Source organism: Trichoderma reesei (assembly GCF_000167675.1).
Source record: "Trichoderma reesei QM6a unplaced genomic scaffold TRIREscaffold_30, whole genome shotgun sequence".
In the NCBI taxonomy this organism is placed as follows: domain Eukaryota; kingdom Fungi; phylum Ascomycota; class Sordariomycetes; order Hypocreales; family Hypocreaceae; genus Trichoderma; species Trichoderma reesei.
The window spans coordinates 72,804-90,235 of record NW_006711177.1 but is presented as its reverse complement, the minus strand read 5'-3'; the positions used below and the strand labels follow the sequence as shown (position 1 = coordinate 90,235).

At 50.1% G+C, this 17,432-nt stretch overlaps 5 protein-coding genes across 5 annotated transcripts; 2 read left to right on the top strand and 3 right to left on the bottom strand.

The window, feature by feature from the left end:
• Positions 1-486: 486 nt before the first annotated feature.
• On the bottom strand, positions 487-3,172 carry TRIREDRAFT_82068 (uncharacterized protein; the record flags this gene model as incomplete). Its single annotated transcript, XM_006969242.1, has 5 exons — positions 2,789-3,172; positions 2,568-2,721; positions 2,194-2,488; positions 1,703-2,131; positions 487-1,635 (listed from the first exon to the last, which is right to left on the bottom strand). The coding sequence occupies exons 1-5, from the start codon at positions 2,922-2,924 to the stop codon at positions 487-489; spliced, it is 2,163 nt and encodes a 720-aa protein (XP_006969304.1). The 5' UTR covers positions 2,925-3,172.
• A 911-nt stretch (positions 3,173-4,083) lies between these two features.
• Positions 4,084-6,897, bottom strand: TRIREDRAFT_5807 (glycoside hydrolase family 95; the record flags this gene model as incomplete). Its single annotated transcript, XM_006969222.1, has 10 exons — positions 4,084-4,694; positions 4,751-4,919; positions 4,974-5,152; positions 5,216-5,268; positions 5,322-5,486; positions 5,545-6,249; positions 6,321-6,498; positions 6,560-6,647; positions 6,719-6,801; positions 6,861-6,897. 10 exons carry the CDS (start codon positions 6,895-6,897, stop codon positions 4,084-4,086), a joined length of 2,268 nt encoding a protein of 755 aa, XP_006969284.1.
• Positions 6,898-8,697: 1,800 nt separating this feature from the next.
• TRIREDRAFT_111893 (uncharacterized protein) lies at positions 8,698-11,266 on the top strand (the record flags this gene model as incomplete). The annotated part of the gene is made up of 7 exons (XM_006969280.1): positions 8,698-9,147; positions 9,209-9,249; positions 9,305-9,607; positions 9,666-9,895; positions 9,976-10,037; positions 10,092-10,213; positions 10,279-11,266. The coding sequence occupies 7 exons, from the start codon at positions 8,698-8,700 to the stop codon at positions 11,264-11,266; spliced, it is 2,196 nt and encodes a 731-aa protein (XP_006969342.1).
• An 810-nt stretch (positions 11,267-12,076) lies between these two features.
• Positions 12,077-13,137, top strand: TRIREDRAFT_69688 (uncharacterized protein; the record flags this gene model as incomplete). Its single annotated transcript, XM_006969279.1, has 2 exons — positions 12,077-12,506; positions 12,572-13,137. 2 exons carry the CDS (start codon positions 12,077-12,079, stop codon positions 13,135-13,137), a joined length of 996 nt encoding a protein of 331 aa, XP_006969341.1.
• Positions 13,138-13,533: 396 nt separating this feature from the next.
• On the bottom strand, positions 13,534-14,616 carry TRIREDRAFT_111891 (uncharacterized protein; the record flags this gene model as incomplete). Its single annotated transcript, XM_006969241.1, has 2 exons — positions 13,534-14,135; positions 14,205-14,616. 2 exons carry the CDS (start codon positions 14,614-14,616, stop codon positions 13,534-13,536), a joined length of 1,014 nt encoding a protein of 337 aa, XP_006969303.1.
• Positions 14,617-17,432: the final 2,816 nt, after the last annotated feature.

Genomic DNA, 17,432 nt, shown 5'->3' with positions numbered 1-17,432 from the left:
AGAGAGGGTTCACATCTTAACGGCCAAGGGTCCAAGTAAGCCGCGGCTTGAAGCCAATTTTCAAGCTTAGAAGCGGACGAGATTTTTCCTCCATGCGGAGCACGGCGGGCGCCGGATTCGCCGATGAGAGCCGATGCTTGAAATTACTGCGGAGTCTTGGGACAAAAATGGTTGCAATTATGAGATGCGAATTGATTGAAGAATGTCATTGGTGCCCAGAAGAAAATGTGTCGTGTGGGGTTGTGAGGGGGAACGTTTGACAATTGTTGGTGGAATCTCAGAAATGCAGAAACAACATCATGGGATAGATGAGTCAAGGTTGAAGGGAATCCTTTTTCAGAAATGTAGTTTCTATATGTCAAGTTATCTAGCCTCTCTAGATCTGAGAAAAGTAGTACCTCTTGCTAATTGCCTAAGAGTCTATATGAATGATGATGCTAATATCAAGGACCGGACCCCTATGCCATTGACGAGTTGTGAACCAATCTATTGCTTCTTCTTGCCCTCTCCATCCGACTTCCTTGCCAGTGAAATCAGCTTCATTCCAGCCGCCGCACTCGCTCCCTCTTCCAACTGCTTCGTCCAGAAGCTCTCGTTGCCCGCAATCAGCAGCGACTTTCTGCGCTCTCGCTCTCGCACGCCAATGTTCTCTCCATCGCGCTTGTGCTCCTCAATCTCCTCCAGGATTCTCAGTCTTCTTGCATACTGCTCGCTTCTCTCCCTACGTAGTTGCTCAGAGCCGAGGCGCTGGAAGATGACGCGCGTTATCCATGTAAGAGCGAGGAGAATGTGCTCGCTGACAAAAATCGTCAGTGGAAGCGTTGACCAGCCGCCACTCAGCACTCCATCAGTGCTAAACAGATGAACAATGGCTGCAGAGGAGATGCTGCCCAGCCACACGAGAATTTCCAACGAGACGATCCAGGGCCCAATGCCTTCTGCGCGAGATGGCGGCGGCCTTTGATGCTCGATGCAAATCTTGGCAAAGTCGGACCGAAGCTCGACCCAGTTGTTGATGAGGAAGCCCAGGGGGATGAGCGGCCAAGCAGACGAAAACAGGGCCAGGTATCCAAACTGAAGCACCAGCTCCGCAATGTCATCCTGCACATTGTACGGCTCCAGCGTGGCCTCGTTGCGGCGTTGCTCCAGGAACTGCGCCTCGTCTTCATCGTCGGTGACCATGGATATGAGGATCGTATCTTTGGTGTAGTTGCGGCGGTACTCCCGGTACCAACTGCTCATTTTGTACTTGATCAGGGGCAGAATATTCTCCTCAAAGAAGCTAGACAGCTGCCCGGTCACAGTCAATGCGATGACCTCGTGTCGCAAACGGTCGGAATCTAGCCTAAAGGGCTTCTCAGTCAAGCGATTGCCGATGTTGGGGGCAAAATGAACGATGTGGTCTTCGAGCCAAGGGAAAATCCGGTCGCCAAATGGAACGTAGACAAAGGCTGTCAGCAGGATGGGAAGGTAGTTCGTGATGATGCTGAGGATAAAGATCTTTTGCGTGAGCGACATTTCGTGACTGTCTGCTGTTCGGTGGTTCTCAAAGTCTGTAAGCCACTTGGCGACTGTTTCCAGGTATGAACTGATGTAAGGGATGATGACGGCCAGGAGCACGGTGGGCAGATAGTCCTGGGCGGCGTTAGCTTGGCGTTCTTCACCTGCCTATCTTCTTTTCTTTTCCCGCTTGTCGACTCACCAGGTACAGATTGCTTGGCCCATCGTATGAGTCGGATATCAGAGTCTCAATAGCAAACACTGCACTGATCATGAGGCCAAGCGCCACAGTCGCAATAGCCATGAATGGCACCTGCAGGAGCTGCCGCGAAATCTGCTTCCACTTGGGAGTGTAGTGAAGCGTCCGGCCGTATTGGTCCACAATGACTCGTTCGTATCTGTACTCTGGTCGATTTGTCTTTGTTTTGTTGACTCCTCTCACCCGCCATCGTACGCTCAGGTCGACTTCACGGACCTTCCAATATTCGAGGAAGACGGTGCACCAGATTACGGTCAAGATGGTGTATACGATGGAGTATTTTGGTAGCCATAGCCACGAAACGAGACCAGTAACGGCTGGAAAGAGGAGAAAGGCTGAGTAGGACTGTCCGAAAGCAAAGTAGAAGGCGACCTGAGTCAATCCCAGATCATTAGCGAACGATACAAGCATCCAACCTGAAAGGTCCGTCATACCTTTGAGCCAAACAGATCTCGTATCTGATCGAGATCATCAATCCCTAGCAGCAGCTTCTTGCTAAAGCTTCGTAGCAACTTCTGGTTTACTTTATCATTGTGCATGGGGAAGATGGCCTTGACGTTCTTCCATTCGCCGAGACCTGGAGTGATGCCCGCTCCTCCCATGGATTGTGGCCAGCGTACCAGGTGGTCCATGGATAAGAGATCTTCAGCTTCATACCACGCAGCGACAATTGTATGCTTGTTTCCCGGTGGCCGTGTTTGCGTGATGCCATAGAGCCAATCCCTCACTCTAGTCTCGAGTATCAGTTACTGCGATTAATCGACGAAAAATTCGAGGTCTCATGATGCACGTTTCGGGCAATGCATACCTCAGCTTGTAGACTCTGTTTCCCAGGAGCGCACTCGGTGCCTTGACAAATAGCAGAATAGTCTGTTCATACCCTGGCCTCACTTCGACGTGGAGGCCAGTAGCCTCGAGGCTGTGTATCAAGGCAGTGAATTCCTTTGCAGCTTCATAGTAGTCTGGATCTCCCGGTTAGCCAAATCGGTACAATGCTCGATCGGTGGACAGGTTCGCATGAAAATGCACCTATTTCGCTAAAGTCATACACCACAACATATTTGTCGTTGTATGTCTGGAGAGCCCGCGACGGTGATGGAGGTGGTGACGGCGACCGGCGAAGGTCCGGGTCTCTGACCGGCGGTACCTCCAGGTGAAGAGGCATCTCAGCGGAGTCGTGCAAGCATCTGCTGAAAGGACCCTACTGCGCCCAAAATGGAGGGCTTCCCGACCTCTGTCGGCGCCAGCGGATGCCGCGTCTTGTGCTACTGGAGGTCAGGCGGCGACGAAAACACCCGAGGCGATGTCCGACAATCTGCCCGAGGACGCAAAGGTGATGAGGGGCCGAAGCTCCGGGATGCTGGGATAAGACCGGGCTACTGGCGAGAACAGGCGGTAGGTTCGACGTAATAGATTGCTGCCCAGGGAAAGGTGCAGACGGACGGAGGAGGCAAGGGCACAAGAGATGGAAGTGCAAGCAAACACGATCACGAAGAGAGAAGCTTCTATCTCAAGATCAAGTGCTGGCAAGAGAGCTTTGACATGTGTCCCGGTGGGTAGGGCTGCAAGAGATCAACCTGTCATGTCGATGCATTCATTGGCTGCACAAAGCTTTCTCGGCTGTGGGTGCCGGCGCTGAAAAGACGGGATCAACGCTTGTTAGGGGGTAAATCGACAGGGGGTTCGGTTTAGTGAAGAGAACAGGTTGTCAACAGCTGGGGCTCACATCAGATATCATGAGCATTGATCTTTCGACGCGAGGAGATGCATTGAAAAGCTTCAGTATCGTGGGAGTCAGAGATGCTGAGACTGGAAACAGGAAGCGAGACCATCTTGCTCAATTGCCAATTGGTATTCTTTGAGATGCTCACTGACAGAATGAGAGCAGGCAGCCAAATTCGTGGCGTCTGTGAGCTTACAGCAACCAGCCGCATGATGCTCCCCGCTGCATCAAGCTACCCTACCTACCTACACTATCACTACAGCGTCCACAGAAAAAACATTTCGGATTACGATGTTGTCCATGAATCCCAAATAGCTACGCACCGAATATATTCATGGACATCGAACTCTATATGTATTGATGCTGCGAGAAGAGCCATCACTCAATGCCATCGAGAAGACCTAATACTGACGCTTCAAATCGCGTTCAAGGCATTATTCATTATTCCCAAAGCGAGACAGAGAAATCATGACTATTCAACAGCTAGGGGAGATTTAACCGCAGCATTTGTATTGGCAACCCATGTGCATCTCTCGAGTTACAGGACTCTTAACACCGACTCATTGCGCGAGATTTGCCGAGAATACACAGCCACTCTCCCTCACTGATGAATCAAGACCTTGCCGTTCACATCGACGATCTTAATCGCCTCCTTATGGTTGTGCAGCTTCGCCTTATTTACCAAGCCATTATCGTCCCACGAAAAGTCGACGGATCCTCCGCCTCTGATACGCATGCCCCGAACAGAGCCGCCCTTCCACTCTGGCGGAATGGCCGGCCCCAAGATGACGGTGTGGATAGCCTTGGACGCAGACGGAACTGGCAGGTCGGTGATGAGCATCGCCAGCACGGCAGCGCTGTATCCAAAGTTGGCGTCGATCTGGAAGGGCGCTGCGAGCTCGTATGGCCAGCTGCCTGTGGTGTAGACGGAGAAGCCGTTGTTTGCGTAGTTCATGTCAATGGCATATTTGAGGTATGTGTACGCGATGTCAGTGTTGTTGAGCTGCGCCCAGCAGGCGACTCGCCAGACTTTCTCCCAGCCGGTGTTTGAGTCTGCCGTGCCGTTGCCTCGGGCTGTCAAACTGACATTGACGGCGTCTGTGACGGTCTTATTCCACATGTGTGTGCCGATGCTGTAGCCGGGATACCAGCCGACGAGGTGGGAAAGGTGGCGATGCTCGTCGTTGGGTTGATCCCAACCAATTTTCCATTCTGTGTCTGACTTAGCAAGGTGATCTCATATGTGGCCGTCGCGGCCGTATGCGTACCTTGGATTTGACCAAACCAGCCAATGATGATTCCTGGAGACAGCTTCGACTGGGTCTCCTTGACGGTCTCGAGGAACGTGGTGTTCTTATCGCCTGAGGCTTCCCAGCCCTCGATCACATGGTCAAAAACTTCCCACACGAGCTGCTGGTAGTGTGTGCAGCCGAATGTCTGGCCTGAATTCAGCATCATGCCTCAAAAATGAGCTTTAACCGAGTATCTTACCGTCCAGCCGTGCTCCGGTGAGTTGCAAGGAGCCGCGACGAGGGTGCCGTCGTTGGAATACAGATCGGGCACCATCTCGTGGATCCAGTACTCGGCAATGGATTTCATGAGAGGATATCCGACCGTCTTCCACCAGTGCGTATCGCGGCTGTAGTCGTATCGGTTCCAGACGTTTTGCACTGTTGAATCATGATGTCAATATACGGACAGGCTGGAGAGAGAGTCTATACAAATTCACTCACTCAGCCAAGCAGCAGAGGCTGGGTAGTTGGACCACACAGCGGCGTTCATTTGGCTTCAACTCGTCAGCAAATCTGCTCAACCTCGTCCGGAATATGTCCAGCTTACCCCGTGAAACCGAATGTGTTGAGGTTGCTGAATCCAACAAATCCTGGGGCGTCATACAGCAATGCAGCTGTTTCTGTTCCTCGAGGCACCCATGTATCGATGATGAAGTCCCACAGGGGGCCCTGAATCTCTCCAAGGCCAGTTTGCTCAGTGTGCCAGTGGTTCCTAAGATTATATCATGGTTAAATGGAGTCGGATCTGGGGCGCAAAGTGTCAAACGTACATCTGGACGTTCACATCGACGTGATAGTCTGCGCTCCAGGCCGGAGTGAGCGATTCCGTCCAAATACCCTGCAGATTGGGAGGCAGCGACCCATCTCTGCAGGAGCCGATGAAAAGGTACCTTCCATAGTCGAAGAGGAGATTCTCAACAAATGGGTCGCCGAGGTCGTAGTCGTAATTTTCCATCAGCGTCGCCGTCGGCACGGAAGCCGACTTCTCGGGGTCTGGGAGGTCCAGGCTGAATTGGCTGAACAAACCATTGTGGTCCTTTATATGCGCATTATACATGCTATTGAAGCTCTTTTGGGAGACCTTCTTAATCGTCGAGAGAACAGCTGGCGCTGGGTCGACGCCCTTGAAAGAGTAGTTGCTCGCCTTGGTTCCCTTCTTCTGATCATAGTTGGTCCCAGCAGCGTACACGACAGTGAGAGAAGTCGTTCTGCCGTCCGACGGAACGGAGAGACCATGAGATGACGTGCACGTCGCTCGCTTAGGTCGGTTGATGAGTTGGGCGCGGGCATCAAAGATCATGCCAATATCCTGCTGGGTTTGGCCTCTCAAATGCACTCCATTCGCGTCGCAAGTCAGGTTGGACGCTGGGTTGCTTCGTAAAGAGTCCCGCAGTCCAATTGTCACAGCAGGGAGCGGCTTGCTGGACTGGATGTTGTAAGCGCAGACTTGGTCGGGGAACGTGCAAAAGGTAGTTCTGTTTTGGGTCAACTTCCGTGACGGGTTTCTGCGGGAGTACAAAGCGCTCTTTCAGCGTAAGGTACTCACATGGTGAACTTGGCCCCGTTTGCCTTGAACTCGGTGGTGTGAATGCCAGTTTCAAGATCCAGCGCGCGGTTATAAGATGTGTATTTGCTGACTCCCGCAATGTTGACGGTGAGATTGCCTAGGGTCTCGTAGTTGCCATAATAGTAGTATGCAGGATCCCCATACAGAGCACTGATGTCTGCTCGAGGGCAAATGGGCGTCAGAACAGAATGAAGTGACTCAAGACAGGTGAAACGAACCATTGTTGATTTGAGTCTTCCAAATCGTCTCTCTAATGCCGGGAAGGGCCGTATAGACCGGAGCCGGTGGGTTGCCGCCAATGTAATCCTAGCAGAGTCAAGAACAGGTCTTTGAGCAAATGTTGCTGTCAGTTGAAAGTACTAGGGTTGAGGGCTTACCGGACTCTGGAAAGGGCCTCCGGCCCAAAGACTATGTTCGTTGAGTACCACGATATCCTCCCCTACCACCCCAAGCGGCATTGCTATATATACCAAATTAGATATTTGCCTTCAGATTGGGCAGCGTTGTTCACAGACTCACCTCCAAGTTTTCCATTTCCTAGCGGATATGCCGTCATGATAATGTTCCCTGCATCGGCTGGTTCAGTTGCCCATAGTTTCCTTGCCCCTACGCCCAGGGCGCAAGTCGCGACAACAACGAGCCTTGCTGGCAACATTGTGACCATCGCGGCTCTCGGTGCAAAGGCTCTGACCGTGAAAGAGCTGCTGAGCCATGATTCAATCCATGGGTCATCTTGCCCTTTAAATAGCTGTCATTGAGCTACTCCATCATCAACCATCGTGATACACCACGGTTTCTAGACAATGCGGGGTTGCCGCAAAACGTCTATACCAGCGATCCCTATCGCAGGATAGTAGCCCGAGAGAAGCACAAAATTGGAGAAGATGGGATATCTTCATCGTGCTGCACCGCATCGTGGACGAAATTAGCCGGCCCGTAGGGAAATACTGTACTGGACCCGACGGGTACGTGAGACCGAAAGCCCTTACCACTCAGGGCATCTGCATCGCATTTTCGGAAATCGAAGCCTCGCGAAGCATTTGCTAATTGAAGCTAATTGAACACGACACAGGCTAGATCCCAGTGATCCTGGGGTACATAAAGACAGGGGCTGATCGTGGGGAAGAATACCTGCCGACGGTACAGTAGCAGTGCTAGCTTCGGAGTGCTGATAGAACATGAACCGTTCAAGTTGTGCCATGTCATGTATTCATTCATGGGAGGTTGTAAAATTGTTTGGATAGATAGCTATGTATAGATGAATATGGAGTCTGCGTGTTACAGACAGCACGAGATGGGTGAGCTTCAAGTTCAATAAAGTGGCCCATGCTTCATTTCTGAAGAGCTCGTAGCACTCTTTCCCCGGGACTAATAGCTGAACCTATGCTGTAAGAATTGATCTAGAGGGACGTCCATGTGTTGATGAAGTTGCTGCAGGTCAATCACAAGTTGCCTCTTCCGGACAGATGACTTGCGCTGCTGACCAATTAATCGCACGTCCCCTTCCTGAAAATTCGGCAGCTGACGGAGTAGAAATCAACTACTAGTAGTAGGTCGATATTCTCAAGCCGCACCATACCAAGCATTATGTTGCTCCAAGTCAAATCCTAACTTACAATCAGGATACGGTGCGGATACGGTACGGATAGCCGCTTGTATCATATATTGGCTCTTCGTGGTGGCTCTAATAAAAATTCTTGTTTTCGCGAGTCTCCTTTTGACAAGAGAACAATGGCATTTCCGTCGGTTTTGTTGAGGGAAAGCCCGTTCTAGTAATGCATAACTCACAGGTGTTTACGCTGCATGAGCATTCTTAGCATAAGATATACCGCGGTGGCGGCATATAAATCGTGGGAAATCTTCCGAGTTTGACAACGAATCGACTGGATTTCGAAGCGAGATCAGTACTTTATTATTGACAAGACCTCATGCTGTAGACGTGAAGAATGTCGGGAGAGCAACACAGACGAACTCCGGCCCCTGCAACAACCGACATCGGCTGATGAAGCCCTTACTGTACCTAAGGTACACAAAAACATACCTAGTATGTACGTCTTTATATACCTAATAAGCCATCTAGGTATGTAATCGATGGTTAGGTAAACCAGGAACAGCCATGTGATAGGTCCAGCGCACGACCCGTGGTCGGTGGATCTTATCAATCAGATAAGCCGTCAGTTGATCATGGCTCGGGCCAAATTAATGCAATCCGTAGGGGAGACGAAGCGCAAGATCAGCTGATGTGTGCCAAATACCGCCTTTGCCGATTACCAGCTAAATTCACGCATCATCGCGGACTGACTCCATCAAAGCCTCGCCAACTTGGCACCGACATGCTGCATCGAGAGCCACCGCCATGAGATTGTTCGCACAGGCACCTTTATGTCTACCGCTACTTGCTCAAGTCTCTCACGCCCGACAAGCCGCTGCTGTTCCGAAAGATTCGCCCGACTTGTGTGTGAGGAGCTGTGAAGCCTCTCTCAAGCCGTTGCGCTTTGTCGACGCCGATGCTGCGGCATTGCCTCTCAGGCAGGCGTGCCAAAGCCGCCTCGCTCTGTCATCCAAGTATCTATGTTTGAGCCTTAACTGCGGAACACGGACCTGCGACTCGGCGATACAACATCACAATGCTACATGCTATGACTCTTTCGGAAGTCCCATTCCGACTTTCAGAACCAACTACACCGATGAGGAGATTGCCGGACTAAAGAGGATCGGCAAGGGGGATGCCTTTGGTTCAGATAAGCCACTGGCTGAAGTGGTTATACCGTCATACGACCGGTTCAATACCTGGTTCAAGACCTTGGTATATAGATCTGTTCTATCCTTGTCACTGACCATTTGATGCCAATATTGACAAATGGCAGGATGCTGTCGAATATGCTCATAGGCTACACCACCTCTACGGGTAAATCCCCCCATGTTCATTCACATTCAGCGAATGGCTGCTGACGTCCTTCCAGTATTGGGGTCATGGTGTTTTGGGTCGCTGTAGTCTTCGTAGGCCTTGGGAATAAGGCCTATCTTGCCGCCTCACAAATGCACCGCAGCCACCAGAGCTTCGACATTAGCGGAATTTGGACAGAAACGGGATCCTGGTTCAAGCGCAATGTCACGATTCCCGCAACGTTTGGGTACAGATGCGCCCAGAATGTGTGGTGGGCGACTATCCCGTCACGCATCCAAACGCTCACCATCGCAGTCTTTCTTCTCATGAATGTCGTGTTCTGTGTGCACGGGTATAGAATTATCGATGACAACATCTAGTATGCCATTCTTCTGGGTCGCAACTCATTGCCTACTTGTGCTAAGTCGTTGATGCAGCTTTGGCACGCCGATCAGACAGGTCTTGCGGTACGCGGCGGATCGTACGGGCATCATTTCCTTCGCCAACTTCCCCTTCATTTGGCTGTTTGGCATGCGAAATAACGTGGCCATTTGGCTTACCGGCTGGGACTTTGGAACGTACAACAACTTTCACCGCTGGTGTGCCCGGATCTCCACCCTTGAAGCTGTTGCTCATTCCATTTTCTACACGATCCTCATCTTCATGAGTGAGTTATCAGAATGACCATTCCCAACTGTGACACGACGAGTTACTTTCATCCTCGATGTTAACATCTATATGTATCAGACGGGGGTTGGAATTACTACGCGTGGTGGTTCACAATGTGGTTTTGGAACGCTGGCCAGATAGTATGAGAAGCAATCTCCTCACTTGTGGGCCGACTCGCTAACAATCACCAATAGGCGACTGTTTCCATGTGTGCTCTACTGGTCTTTTCTATCTACTGGATACGTCGTCGTTTCTATGAGGCGTTCCTCCTCATACATATCGGACTGTCCATCCTGATCCTCCTCACAATGCTCGGGTAAGGCGGAACCCTGTTCAACAGAAGGTGATACTACCCGCGACTCTAACACGACCGCGCAATAGTCACGTCTCCATATTCGACGGAGAATACGACATTTTGTTCTGGATCCCTGCGTTCATATGGGTCTTCGATCGAGCAATGCGATTACTCCGAATCATCATCTATAACCCTGGACAGTGGTCAACCACTGCATTGGCAAGCTATAGTCATTCTGCAAACATCATCCGATTAAGCATTCCCGTGGACAAGGCACTCTACAAGCCTCGATCAGGCAATTACTTCTATCTGACAGTTTTGGACGACAAGCGTTTCTGGGAAAGCCATCCGTTCACTATTGCCTCCCTATCGGGCGATGTGCCACACAAGGCAGAGTTCACAGATGAAAATGAAGGAGTGCCGCTTCTGGCGTCAACGACGAATTCTTCAGAAGCTGTGGATGGTGGCGTAGGCGCCGAACTAAAGAAGCAGCACATGGCATTCCTCATTCGGCCATACGATAGCTTCTCCGGACGCCTCAGAGACATGTTGGCTGATGAGCAATTAGCTCCGACGTCGGTTAGGGTCCTAGTAGATGGGCCTTATGGGCATACGCAGCGATTACATCAGTATCAAAGAGTCCTGTTTATCGCAGGCGGGTCAGGAGTCGTCGTTGCCCTATCATACCTGAACACTCTCTGCCTCGAAGCAAAGACTCTCCCCACTGTCGAGCTACACTGGGCCGTCCGTGAGCCCGGGTTCGCAAGACATGTCCTAGCTAAGGATGCCAGGGAAGCCCTTACTGCTGGCAGATTGTCAGTGCACCTGTATGTATCCTCACAAATGGATGCATTTGACATGGGTGAGGTATCAAGTCAGGTCGAGCAACACATTGGTCGACCAAACATTCACTCCATCGTCATGTCGGCGGCAGTCGGAGCTCAGGGTGGCAACTTGGCCGTTGTTGCATGCGGACCTGCCAGGATGGCCGATGATGCGCGGCTGGCCGTGGTTGATGCACTAAGAGAAGGCAATCATCACATAGATTATTTCGAAGAGAGCTTCACATGGTGATTGATTAACTGCCTTATAATAATTAGAATAGAATGACTCATGGCAATTCGGAGTCACGGCAAAACATCTCATTCGAGGCGTGAAACTAAAGACAATATGCTGCGCTTTTCTCATCTGTAGGACAGAGTTGAGTATCTGAGTTGCATTGGGTGGTCTCTCGCATTGAGCGTCACCTTCAATACAGTCAATAACGCCAAGATCAGAAGTAAGACAGTTTGGTAAGCCAGGATAATAATTGTGTCACCAAGGGTGATTCACACTCCGGACGAAGTTCCTGGCCAAAAATGCTCACCAGCTGTAGCGCAAAACCCGCTCTCCCTGTTTCTAATCAAACAACCAATCGCGCGCTCCAATATTTCTGCGATCAGCGCCTCCGGAAAGACTTGCCTCTACATGGGGTCTGCTGCAGTAATATCTCCGACGTTCCCAACTTGTTCACTAATCCGGCCTTGTGCACTAGAACCTGTCACAGCTACGATAGCACTCTAAAGTCAGGGGCTGCACATTGTAATTATTGTTTGCTGTGTGCGGTAACAGATTACGCAGATACCGCCGTCGACGCGAATCACGGAATCTCTTGCCCAGTTTCGAGGCGACTCTACGGTGATGCCGGGGAAGCAAGCGAAGATAGACAATGTGGGCCGCATCTGAGAGGTATTGATACGTTTATGCCTTTCTGTAGATTCAGAGGAAGCTTCCTCATGGATATAAAGGCATTGCTTGCCCTTAGTGCTAAACTCCCTCTTCGATTGCATTTTCATCACGCTCCTCGGAGTAAACATCAGTCAACAACTTCAACACCAGTTCACAATGTCAGGACACCTTGTCTTCATCACTGGTGCCTCTGGCTTCATTGGGACATACCTCATTGGAGATGTCCTCAAAGCCGGCCACCGCGTACGTGTCGCCGTGAGAAGCGAAGAGAAAGCCCAGCTCATCAAAGAATTATACCCTTCTGCCTTGGACAGGATCGAATCGGTCATTGTGTCAGACATATCACAGCTGTTGACGTTTCAAGGGGCCTTGAAGGGGGTCGACTACGTTTTTCATCTAGCTGGACCAATGGTTGACAAAGGCACGGACCTGACAAGGGACTTTGTCGATCCCGTAGTCAGGGGGACTTTATCAATCCTGGAGTTATCCGCACAAGAGAACAGCATCCGAAAAGTCGTCATTGTCTCGTCGTTCGTGTCACTAATGCCCTTGGACGGTATCGTGCGTAGCCCTTTCCATATCAAGGGTATGCTTGTTGGCCTTCCAAAACACTTGATTGCTCGGGCATCCAATGATCTGACACTTTGGCAGCGAACACCGGCGAAAGATTTGTCGTCAATCTCAACATGGACTTTCCAGAGGGCTTGCCGGGGCAGCTTCTCAAGTACCAAACTGGCAAAATCGTGGCCCACCAAGCATATCGCGACTGGGTGAAGAAAGCAAACCCCAAGTTCGACGTTGTGACCGTTCATCCATCGCAAGTCTTTGGGCCCAGCCTGGTCCAAAAGTCGGCTGACGAACTGAGCGGGGTGAACTACCTTATGTGGGTAACGCTCCATTCGAATGGGCCTCCTATGACGCCGTTCTTGATGGTGGATGTTCGTGACGTATCCCGAGCTCTGGCACGGATCATTGATGCTGTTGTTCCTTCTGGAACCGAACTGCCCCTTACTGGTCCCTTTCATACATGGAAGCAGTTTGCAAGCTTTGCCAAGGCAAATTATCCTTCTTTAAACGTCAAGTTCGATGCTGAGGAAGAGCCAACGTGGACTATTGACATGGGTGCGACAGACAAGTTTCTCGCAATGGAATGGACTGCTATGGAGGATTCTATCGAGGCTTTTCTTGATCAGCAGGTTGCATTCTTCAAAGCATGAGAGTAAGGGAGACTGAGGCTCAGGGCATGCATCTGTTATGTTACCCTTTTTCTTATCCCAACAGATAACTCAAAATAGTACCCTAGAAATCAAGAGGTTATTGTCTAGATATCGAAATCAACCTGCTCCAGCGCTCCAGGCAAGTGATCAAGCCTTCTAAAGAATAATTGGATACATGTAAGTCATGTAGTAAGGACAACAACTATTGCCAATGCAACAAAGCAATATCGAGATGCTGTGTTTGAACAATATTCGAGAAAGAGGCACAAAATCGCAGAATAAAGGACGTGGAACAGGATCAAACTGATCGTATCACTAATACTGAAAAGAGTCATGCAGGAAGCAGAAGCAATATATTCTATATAAGCCGTATTCTTCCGCCGTTACTCTCACCGCTTAGCCGAAAAGGCCGGTCTTAAGGGCACTGGGGTAGCCTTCAGCAGAGTAGCCAACCGACCTCATCCACTCCTCAATGGTCCTAATGCGGCCAGGATGGATCTTATCCAATCGCTCATAGTCCTTAGCCCAAAGACCCTTGTTGCCACCGCTCTCCTGCCAAATGGTGAACCACGGCACAAAGTGGCCAGCCATTGTCTTCAGAGTCGGGTCATCGTAGCCCGGGGATCCAGCCAGACCAATCTTGGTATCAGGCCACGTCTTGGCCACCTCCGAGAGTGGGAGCGGCTCAAATCTAGCGGCCTTTCCCGTCACGGCGGTGAATGCTGAGGCAATGGCATTGCCACTTACGTGGTCGATACCAACGCTGAGCAGGTCAGCTTCAAACTCCTTGGGGTGTTCAAACATGTAGCGGGTGAACCACGCAAAGTCGGCCAGTCCCACCATTGCCATGGCGCCCTCAGCCTCGATTGGCATGCGGAAGATGTAGACACCATTGTCATCTTTCGTAGGAAACCATGTGGCAAGGTGAGACTCGGGATAGGGGCCGCTTTCGATTGCACTCCAATTCATCTTGTCAGTGGGCTGAGCCTTCAGATAGTCTAGACCACGTCTTTGATCAGCATGTATCAAGAAGGGCAAGATAGACACTGTGTCTCTGTGTTACATACCAACAACCTTGGCCTTGCCGTCCACAAATGGGACGCGGTACTTGGGGTTAAAGCCAGACTTCTTCGACACATACGGCAGAGAGCTGTAGACAAAGTGTTCGACGCCAGCCCAGTAGGCAATCTCATACATGCGAATACCCCAGAAGACCTCTGCCTTTTCGCCGATGGCAAACCCATTGGTGTTTACGAACACGGCGTTGACGCCTTCAAAGGCCGAGACGAGAGTGTCCTCATCATAGCAATTTCCTTCGATCACTGTAATGCGAGGATTGCTTGCGAGAGCGACATTGTCCTCTGACTTGGCAAGTCGGGAAAGGAGCTTGATTTGGAAGGATTCGTTCTTGGCTAGCTCTCGGGCCACGGCGGAGTTTTGGGCTCCGGCTCCGCCCAATATGAGAATAACCTTGGACATGGCGAAGTGATTTGAGAAGTAATTTGATGCTCGACGGTAGTTCAAACTAGTTGAAGATGTCGAGGTCTTGAAAAGATGGTTGAGTTGAAGATATTCTTTGTTGGCATGTTTCGTTTGTGACTGCATTGTTTCTTCTCTTTATACCCAAACCTTATGATAATCCATGAATCAAGATCCTGTCTCTGTCGATTCATCATATGTCATGTATCCGACTACTCAACACTTGTTCTGTGGATGATTATTGATCACACTTCCAGACAGGAAACTGCTGGTAGATTTGTAAGGTCCAGGCCACAGGCAGTATTTCAACTACGCAATTGTTCGCCTGGCCGAGGGAAACAGTGTTGAAGATACTGGGGCCATTGATGGCTCAGTATATTGATACGCTTGTGTTGCATAGGTAGGTAGCTCGCGTATACTGTGACGTACTGTGACGCCCAGCCACTTTCATCTCTGTGAGATGCCACTTCTTCAATAACCAAATTTCAGCCTGAGCTGAATCGGGCTCTAGGTTATTCGGAAACTTTTTCCGCGATGGCCGCATGCCATTATGCATATGGCTTCCATTACCAAGGTCAAGTAGCGTTTCCTTGATTACATATACAGTGGTCGACAGCTAATTATAGGTAGCTGCATTTGATTAGAAAAGGCTTATCACGGACCAGGGTACTTCATCCCGATTTAGGTAAAAGGTGTTGGAAGCCCGGATATGTAGACAGCATGGACACAAGAAAAGACCTGAAGTCAGGCTTTAACTCACAGATCAATGTTTGCTGGCTTCAGCAACTGAGGCAAACTCCAAAAAGCTCAAGATTCTAGCCGCCTATTACGTCATGTGATTCTTAGGTAGGTAGCCCTGAATGCAATCGCCACATCTTCCCGAAAGGCTGCCATGCCCCGACACGTTTGCCGATGCCAGAGACTACTGATCCTGGCAACCCAGGAGACGGAGGCAATGCCCCGTTCACAACGGGCTGGTGGAGTACTGAGCCTACGTTGACTTGGATGAGATGGCGACGAGGTCTATCCCTTTGTTACAAGCTTTCTGCCAATTGATCATTCCCAGGTATGCCCAGGGCAATGAGCCTCTCGAGAAAGGAGCGTGGCACGTAGTTACATAGTCGTGATCAAGGTACGAGATCGCTGGAGAATTATGGATCATAGCCATCGAGAACCATAAGGCAATCGATGTCATGTTCTATAAGGACTTGAATGGCGCTGTTTCCAGTCTACTGATTAATGGTCTCTTGAAGCGTGCGGGCAATTGGTAGCGATCACTTATATTCGCTTGGACTGGATCATACTGTCCAGAATTTCCATAAAATCACACATCAGCAAGTCCATGCGAAATGTGACCGAGCGTTCTATCCAGCTGTTATATTACCTCGGCAATGGGCACGTATCGTCGGCTTAGCGAAGCAGATTTCTTGTTCTATGCAAACTCGCGCCGTTTCGTCATGATCGTTAGGCCTCTTCTTGGCTGACACCAACCATATTGGAGTACATATTGCTCATCACAACGTCTTTGACTCAATGATGACTGAACTCTCGCATCACTGATACCATTATTTTGCCTCGAAGTAGACATAAGATGCTGCGGACGTAGCATATATTCATGTGGAGTCTCTAGCTCCAAGGTAAAGTAATAGGTAAAGACTGAGGAACGATGTTCCTGCCTCGGTCTGATGATAGAAGCCGCAGAGCATTCAAAGAAGTGGCCGGTGGTAATCATATTTGTTACATGCCCATGAGCGTTGGTGTAAGTCAAGCGGAGGGGGAATTTCCTTCTCTTCTCGTGAAGATGTCTCTTGTTGTGTCACGGGACGGCTTTCCATGACATGGAATCGCCACCACGGAAGAATAGACACATATGAGAAACCACTTCAAATGGTTGTTTTGTCTTTCCAGATGTTGGCCTTTGGACACTCGAACAGCATATCTTTCCTCTGTTGGCCTCCATGGAATTGTAGAAACTTATCTATTTCTCTAGGGTAGGTCTCAAGGTCGTATGGTGTGCCGGTCTTGTCATATGTGGAAGCTTACTGATCCGAGATGGCGTTTGGGATGAATCATATCACGTTCCTTATTCCTGTCGTATTGCGAACACTCCTGAGCTTGATTGTGAGCATTACCGTGCTTTACATCCTGTCCTTTCTCTCCAAACTTAGTCAAAAAGATCGCGCGGTTCTCAACAGCAAGCCTATAGAGAGTAAGGAACAATACGAGGCGCTCTACCGAAGGATTCGCTTGGAAAAAGCTGTTACAAGTCATGTATAGCAAGTCGATTGCATCGTAGATCTGCCTAAACGCCAAATAACTACGGGGAGGAAAAAGAGCAAAGCAGAAAAAAAAAGGTTAAAGGGTATAGCTCTAGCTGCGGTTGAGTGGTGAAAACCCCAACTGACTGTGGCAAACGCGAATCAGATGCGGACATGAGGAGGAGAATCGAGCGATAATCTGGCGTTGAACACTGGCGCTCGCGGCCATCGAGCAAACAAAAGGAGTCTCATCGGGAACGCCTCTTCTCCACAGGAAATGGCCATCGAGCTTGCAACGAGGGGGACACGTGCATGAACCGGCGACTGCGATAAGCTTACATGAACAAGTGCAGGCTTGACTAGCACGAGTGGCTGAAGAGGCTTGGAGTGGATCGATACCTTGTTACGCATAACGCCAATCTGAAGGACTAGTTTGAACTGGATGCCTCAATTTTTGGCCTTCACTTTTCCCCGAGGTTCTAGAAGGGGTCTGCTTTTCTGTTTGCCTCTCCTCCATATACTTTCAGCTGCTAATCCGCCAAGACAGGGAGATGGAAC